The following is a 7400-nucleotide window of genomic DNA, read 5'->3' as shown; positions in this document are numbered from 1 at the left end:
CTTACCACATTCTATGTATCCATTCATTAGTTGATGCGCTATGTTGTTTCCACCTTTTGGCTAATATGAACAATGCTGCAACAAACATTCACGTACAAGTTTTTGTGTGAACATATGCTTTCGGTTCTCTAGTGTAGTCCTAGGAGTAGAATTGCTGAGTCATATGGTAACTCTAAGTTTGACCTTTTGAGGAACTGCCAGACTGTTTTCCAAAGTGGCTGCACCATTTTACATTCCCAACATCAATGTATGAAGGTTCTGATTTCTCCACAGCCTTGCCAACACTTGGTATTTTCCATTTAAAAGAAATTATAGCCATCTGGGGCGCCTGGCTGGAAGAGCCTGCGACTCTTGATCTGAGTTCAAGCTCCACATTGTGTGTACAGCTTACTATAGAAAATAAATAAACATTAAAGAAGAAATAAATTATAGCCATCCTACTGGGTATGAAGTGGTATCTCCTTATGGTTTTGATTCGCATTTTCCTGATAATTAACATGTTGAGCATCTTTTCAAACGCTTACTGGTCTTTGTATATGTTTTTTATTTATTTTATTTTTTAAAATATTTTATTTATGGGGCGCCTGGGTGGCTCAGATGGTTGGGCGTCTGCCTTTGGCTCAGGTCGTGATCCCAGGGTCCTGGGATCGAGTCCTGCATCGGGTTCTCTGCTCCTTGGGAGCCTGCTTCTCTCTCTGCCTCTCTCTCTGTCTCTCATGAATAAATAAATAAAATCTTAAAAAAATAAAATAAAATAAAATATTTTATTTATTTATTTGAGAGAGAAAGAGAGTGAGCGCGAGAGAGAGAATGCACATGAGCCGGGGGAGAAGCAGAGAAGCAGACCCCTGCTGAGCAAGGAGCCTGATGCAGGACTTGATCCCAGGACCCTGAGATCATGACCTGAGCAGAGGGCAGATGCTTAACCGACTGAGCCACCCAGGCGCCCTGTATATCTTTTTTAGATAAATGTCTATTCAGAGCCTTTGTCCATTTTTTCATTAGGTTATTTGTCTTATTATTATTATTGAGTTCCACCACTTCTTTATTTTAATTACAAGTACCTTATTGGGGGCACCTGGGTGGCTCGGTCAGTTGGGCGCCCAACTCTTGGTTTCAGCTCCAGTTGTGGTCTTGGGGTCATGGGATTGAGCCCTGAGTGGGCCTCTGCACTCCGTGCAGAGTCTGCAGGGGATTCTCTCTCTGTCTCTCTCTCTGCCCCTCCCCCACCCTCTCTCTCTCTCAAATAAATAAATAGGGGTACCTGGGTGGCTCAGTCGGTAAAGCGTCTGCCTTTAGCTGGGATCGAACCCCGCATCGGGCTTCCTGCTTAGCAGGGGAGTCTTCTCCCTCTCCCTCTGCCCCTGTTCATGTGCTCCCTCTCTCACTCTCTCTCAAATAAATAAATAAAATCTTTAAAAAATTTAAAAAATCAATAAATAAAATCTAAAAAAAACCAACAACAAGGACCTTATCAGGTATATGATTTGAAATTCTTTCTCCATTCTGTGGGTTGTCTCTTCACTTTCTTAATGATGGCCTTTGAAACACAAAACTTTTTTTTTTTTAAAGTAAGCTCTATGCCCAACATGGGGCTCGAACTCACGACCCCGAGATCAAGGGATGCAAGCTCCATGGACTGAGCCAGCCAGGCACCCCTGAAACACAAAAGTTTTTAATTTCAATGAAGTCCAATTTACCTATTTTTTCTCTTGTTGCTTCCGCTTTTGATGTCATATCTAAGAAACCATTGCCTATTTACGGATAGTTTTAAACAGGGATGGGACATGGCCAAATTTAAGTTTTAAAGTATCGTTCTTGCTGCTTGTAATCAGAAGTGGTAAGACTGGTGAAGTAAGGGACTTCTGTGATTACCCTTGCTAAAATTGCAACCCCTCCTTCACTTCATTTCTCCTTCCTGCTTCATATTTCATATCATATTCTGGGGCGCCTGGGTGGCTCACTTGTTAAGCGTCTGCCTTCTGCTCAGGTCATGATCCCAGGGTCCTGGGATCAAGCCCCGCATCGGGCTCCTTGCTCAGCGGGGAGCCTGCTTCTCCCTCCCCCACTCCCCCTGCTTGTGTTCCCTCTCTTGCTATGTCTCTCTCTTTCAAATAAATGAATAAATTCTTTAAAAAAAACACATCATATTCTAATAAGCTGTGTAATAGTGCTTATTATTGACTGTTTCCAGCACAAAAATGTCAACTCCCTGAGGATGGGACTTTGTTCACTGCTCTATCTCTAGTGCCTAGAACAGTGCCTGGTGTGGGTGCATGTGACGGGCGCCCGAGATATGTATATATATATACATATGCGTTATTGAGATTTTCAGAAAGCTGAAAGGATTGAAGAGAGCAGGTGCCGTCTCCCCCTGCTTAGGTCACTAAGAAACCCATGGGGAAGGGAGTCGGGGAGGAGGGGCCTGGTAATCACCAGAGTGAGAGAGGACCGTCTGGATGCTATCCTGCTCGAGGAGTCTGATATGAGAGACAGACGCTAACAGATGTCATGATGTCAAACGAATACATATTTGTTGAATAGAGTGAGTGAATAAGTGAACGAAAGCCTGCATGGATGAGTGAATAAATGAAAGAACGAATAAATGTTGTACTGTGAGTTCTCTGGCTGGATCTTCCCTTGCAGAGAAAGGCGGCACGGGGGCTCCTGCACTGTCCCTTGCAGCCACCAGGGCGCGCAGGCAGGCCCGGTCCCCAAGAGCCTGTCCCGGGACCCCGCCCCTCGGGATCCAGGCCCCGGGAGCCCCAGCAGCCCGGCCCCGGCCTAGGACTCCCCGACCGCGCGCATACCTGGACTGGGCACGGCTCCGGGCTTTACGCGGTGCAGCGACCAGTCCCTGAGCTGCCGGCGGGGAAACTGAGGCCCGGGAGACTGGGGCGGAGCTGGCCCCGGGGCGAGCCCGAGCCCCCGCCCCCGGCCGGCCCCGCCCCGGCCCGTAAGAGGCCCCCTGGGCGCCGGGCGAAGCCGCACAGCGCGGCGCGGGGGGCCGGGGCCGGGACCGCGATGGCAGCTCAGCGGCTGGGCAAGCGGGTGCTGAGCAAGCTGCAGTCTCCGTCGCGGGCTCGCGGCCCGGGGGGCAGCCCCGGGGGGTTGCAGAAACGACACGCGCGTGTCACCGTCAAGTACGACCGGCGGGAGCTGCAGCGGCGGCTAGACGTGGAGAAGTGGATCGACGGGCGCTTGGAGGAGCTGTACCGCGGCAGGGTGAGGCAGGGATGGGTACGGGGGCGAAAGGGGGTGGGGATCTCGGAGCGACAGACCCCGGGCCCGGACACCCTACGCCCTTGGGGGTCTCTGGTTGCTTGTGCTGGCCTCGGTCACAGAAGAGAGAGCACGCCCCGGGACCAGGCATGCATGGCGCTTGCTGTCTCCCCTCCATGGCTCTCTGCTTGTGGACCCAGAAACACACTTGGGTCTCCAGAGATGGTTGTGCATAGTGGTTGAGCATATGGGGGGGGGGGCGAGGAGGCAAAGTTGGGGAGCCAGAGCGGCCATATCTGGAGAGAGGTTGGGGGAGGGGGATGTCTTAAAGCCAAACTTAGATACGGAGACCCAGAGACGCCCAGCAAAGAAAGCAACAGCATTCACAGACGCGCACAGCGACAAGTTAGCGCCCCTGACAGACTCTCAGGGACACAGGCTGTGGTCCCCTACAGATCAGCACCCACAGACACAATAGCACAGGCCACAGCCGAACGCAGACACCCCGCACAGCTACACCCACACAAAAGGACTCCAGTTACAGCCGCTCAGAGACCCGCAAAGGAGCAGTGCGCACAGCGCTGGAGCTACCCCTCCCCTGGGACCCTGAATGTTTCGAGTAACAGCCATCCGTTGCCTCCTAAAAGCAAAAGCCAAGAACCACATGCAAACACAGTGACAGGCGCTTCAGCCGCTCACAGACGGAAAACGGCAGAAAGTACAGCTGCACGCAGACAGAAAACCGTGCACTGTAGGTACACGCGGGGCGGGAGCGACAGCCTCCAATGGGACGCACAGGCTACGGACACACATTTCACACCTTCCGCTTAAGTCTCCGCTTGAAGTCACACTGCACCACACACGAAACACAATCCCAGGGACGTGGTGGTTGTGTCGGCGGACAGACAGCATGCACAGCTCGAAGGTGACACAAGGCATGGCCCCTCACGGCGACACAAGGTCCCACTGTTGTCAGGCACACAGGGAGTCTCCTATAGGTAGACAGAGTAGCCCAGCGGCCATCGGTAGGTGGCATCCTCTAAAGTCATCCTCCGATGGTGGGCATTACAGTGGTGGTGACACACGACAGTGAGACAAACGCAGCTAAACCAGGGCCACATGTCTCACAGTCATCGGACTGTAGCCACCCCCCGCCCCTCTGCAGTCCACGCCCATGACACCCCATACCTCTGCACTCTCAAGCTGGCCCTGGCCCCTTGGCCTTGGCCTCTGGCTCACACGCAGAGCTTCGCACAGGGGTGTGACCCACTTATAGACTATCCAGGCCTTTGCTGACCCCCCTTCTCCGCACACAAACCCGGGACCACCCAGCCCTGAGGCCCACAGTGAAGTCAGAAGGGCTTTGGGTGGGGGAGGAAAAAAATCTGTAGCCTCAGGGATCTCATGCTTTGACAGCTGGATTCTGTCCCCCACAGGGCTAGGGAGCCAGCCTGCGTTTGGCTTTTTGCCCCAACAGGCTATCCGAGGAATCCCCCTCTGGGCCGCTCAAAGTTGGGCTCCGTGGCTCATCCCACCCACCCACTCTGGGGGCCGTTGGTGGTCATCTCTCTGGTCTGACCGGGCTGCACTCTTGGCCCTGGGGGCTGGCCTGAGCCTTACCCTCCCTTCCGGTCCTCTTAGGCAAGGGGCCTCCCGCAGCCGGCTCTGGCCGGCCTGCACCCCTCCCCCACACCTAGTGCTTAGACTTTTCCTTGAAAGGGCAGAGGCAGCCCCTCTCCTGAATCACAGAATCTGACATTCCAATACTCGACCAGGCCTGTTCCCCTCTTGGGAACTGGGGCCAAGGAGAGAGACCTGTGCCAGCCCCAGGGCTCTCGGGGCTCTGGCGCTGCCTGGCATCTGAGCTGGTACGGGCCCCTGGGCCTCTGTCAACCCATCTGTCACCCCTCCCCCCAACACCCAGATGTCCCGCCTTGGCGGTGCTGTCCCTGACTGCCACATTGTTGCTCCAGAACCCGCCAGCTGGGCCCTGGGGCCGATGGGGCTTCTCCAGAGGCCTGGACAAAGGCGAGGGAGGGACGGGCACGCGACCCTGACCACCCCTCCCTCCTGCCTTAGGAGGCGGACATGCCTGATGAGGTCAACATTGACGAATTGTTGGAATTAGAGAGCGAAGAGGACAGAAGCCGGAAAATCCAGGTAGGTGAAAGGGAGAGCTGCCCTCCCCCACCTTGCACCTTCCTGAAAATCACAATAGTCCACATGTTTACTGAGCACTTACTATGTGCCGGGCACTGTTTCAGTTACTTTCCACTTAACACATTTAATCCTTACAAATCCTGTGAAGGGTGTATGGTTTCCATCTTCCAGATGAGGAAAATGATTTAATCACTCGCCCCGGGTCACAGCTCAGAAGGAACAGAGCTGGGAGTGAAAGCCAGGCAGGCTGGTGTCCTTGCTGTTAGGAAACGCTGTGTGACCTTCCAGCCCCCTCTGGACCTAGAGCTAATCCTGGTGCAGAGTTTCTTGACTTACCCCCCCCCCCCCCATTGCTCTATAAGACCCTCAGGCCATGTTCTTCCCTGGCGACCAGATGGGAAGTCCACCCTGGAGCCTGACTTCCTTTTGTCTTGTTGCCTTGGGGCTTTGTTGGGAAAGAGAAGGGGCTGGAGGGGCCGAGGGGCTGGTTATTTACTCTTTTCTTTTTTTGCGGGGGGCGGGGGGGTTTAGGGACTCCTGAAGTCGTGCAGGAACCCCACAGAGGTAAGTGTTCCCTCCCTGCTCTGGGCCCCTGCATCCTGGTGGAGAAGGGGGTCCCTGGGGAGGAGGGAAGACGCTGCCTGGCCCAGGGGCGGCAGAGGGAGCCCTGGAGAGCCCTCTGAGTCTCTCAGCCCTTTCCCCGGCTCCAGTGGTGTCTTTGTCTTCCTCACCCCGCTTGTCTCTCCCCATCTGCCGCTGGGGCCTGTCATCTCCTCCCCACTGAGACACTCCCCATCTGTGTCCGGCTTCTGCTGGTGCCTCTGCTGCCCTCTCCTTTGGGCGGCCAGTCCTGGGGCTCAGCCTCACCCCTCCACTCGGTCCCCTCCAGCTGCTTCTGCCACCCTGGGATTCCCTTCCCCACCTCTGCTCCCCCCATCCCTCCAGGCCCTGAGCGGCCCAACCCCTCCCACTTCCTTCCCTGCTTTAAAAGGGAAAAATATGTTTCTCCAACCAGCTCTGGGCTGCCTGAGGGACAAACGTCATTGTGTGCCTGCCCCTGGAGCTAAGGCCTCTGTCCCTGGGGACCTTCCTGTGATCCCTTGGCCTGAGAAATATCTTGATGTCTCTCTGTGGCCATTTCTTTCTCTGTCCTTTTGTCTCTCCCTCTGCATCTCTGTGTCTCCGTCCTGATCCCAGTTTCTGGGTCCCTGTCTCCCTCCCTGTCTGTGGCTCTGTCTCTCCCTGTCTCTCTGTTTCTTTCGCTCTGGCTCTCTCGCTGTCTTTCTCCATCTGTCCCCCCTCTCTCTCTTTCCCCATCTCTGCCTTTCGACCCCCCTCCCCAACTACCTCCAGGTGCTCTCACTGCCCGGGAGGGGAGGCAGGGGAGGCGGAGCAGTAGGGGCCCCGGTCAGAGGGGCTGGGCTGGGCGGGGCAGGGGCAGCCCCGCCCCTCCCCGTGTTCTCAGGACCCCTGCCCCATCCTCAGGACTTCGTTCAGGAGCTGCTGGGGAAGCTACGAGGCCTCCACAAGCAGCCCGGCCTCCACCCGACAAGCCCCTCCGGGAACCGCAGCCTGAGCCCCCTCCAGGACCCAGCCCGGACTGCGCCACCCTGACCTTCTTGCCTCCGTGCCCCCTCCCTTCTCCCCTACCCTCCACACCATCCTGGCTTGTTTGTAAGTTGTATGTAATGGCTCTGTAACAATACGGTGTGCCTGTTTTTCCTCTCCCTGATTACCGTGGATTTCCCTGAGCTCCCCCTACACACCTCCCTCTGTCCTGCTGCGTCTCCCCAGGTCCCGGCACCCGCAGCTGGCCTGACAGATGGAGAATCGCTCCTCAGCCAGAGCATGAGAACAGGCCCTGCTGACCTTGCCCCCCCTCCCCTCCCGGGACTCAGCCTGTCCTCACTTCCCCCTCAGCCTTGGCCCAGTGCAAGCCAGCAGGGCCCCAGTGGGTGTCATTCGGGGCTCCTGGGGGAATGATGGCCTGTGGTCCTTGTATCTCGGGAGATGCGCAA

At 55.5% G+C, this 7400-nt stretch overlaps 1 protein-coding gene across 2 annotated transcripts; it reads left to right on the top strand.

Annotated features, from left to right (window-relative positions):
• Positions 1-2765: 2765 nt before the first annotated feature.
• On the top strand, positions 2766-7107 carry PPP1R14A (protein phosphatase 1 regulatory inhibitor subunit 14A). 2 transcript variants are annotated; one of them, XM_036118453.2, is made up of 4 exons: positions 2766-3225; positions 5302-5382; positions 5914-5946; positions 6848-7107. In XM_036118453.2, exons 1-4 carry the CDS (start codon positions 3025-3027, stop codon positions 6956-6958), a joined length of 426 nt encoding a protein of 141 aa, XP_035974346.1. In that variant the 5' UTR covers positions 2766-3024; the 3' UTR covers positions 6959-7107. The 2 variants fall into 2 exon arrangements, with proteins under 2 accessions (XP_035974346.1, XP_035974345.1); XM_036118452.2 differs by having other exon boundaries at positions 2776-3225; positions 6868-7107.
• The last annotated feature ends 293 nt before the right edge of the window (positions 7108-7400 follow it).

Source organism: Halichoerus grypus, chromosome 15 (assembly GCF_964656455.1).
Source record: "Halichoerus grypus chromosome 15, mHalGry1.hap1.1, whole genome shotgun sequence".
NCBI classification, from domain to species: domain Eukaryota; kingdom Metazoa; phylum Chordata; class Mammalia; order Carnivora; family Phocidae; genus Halichoerus; species Halichoerus grypus.
Note: the sequence above shows the minus strand (reverse complement) of the source record. Positions and strands in the feature narration are given on the sequence as shown.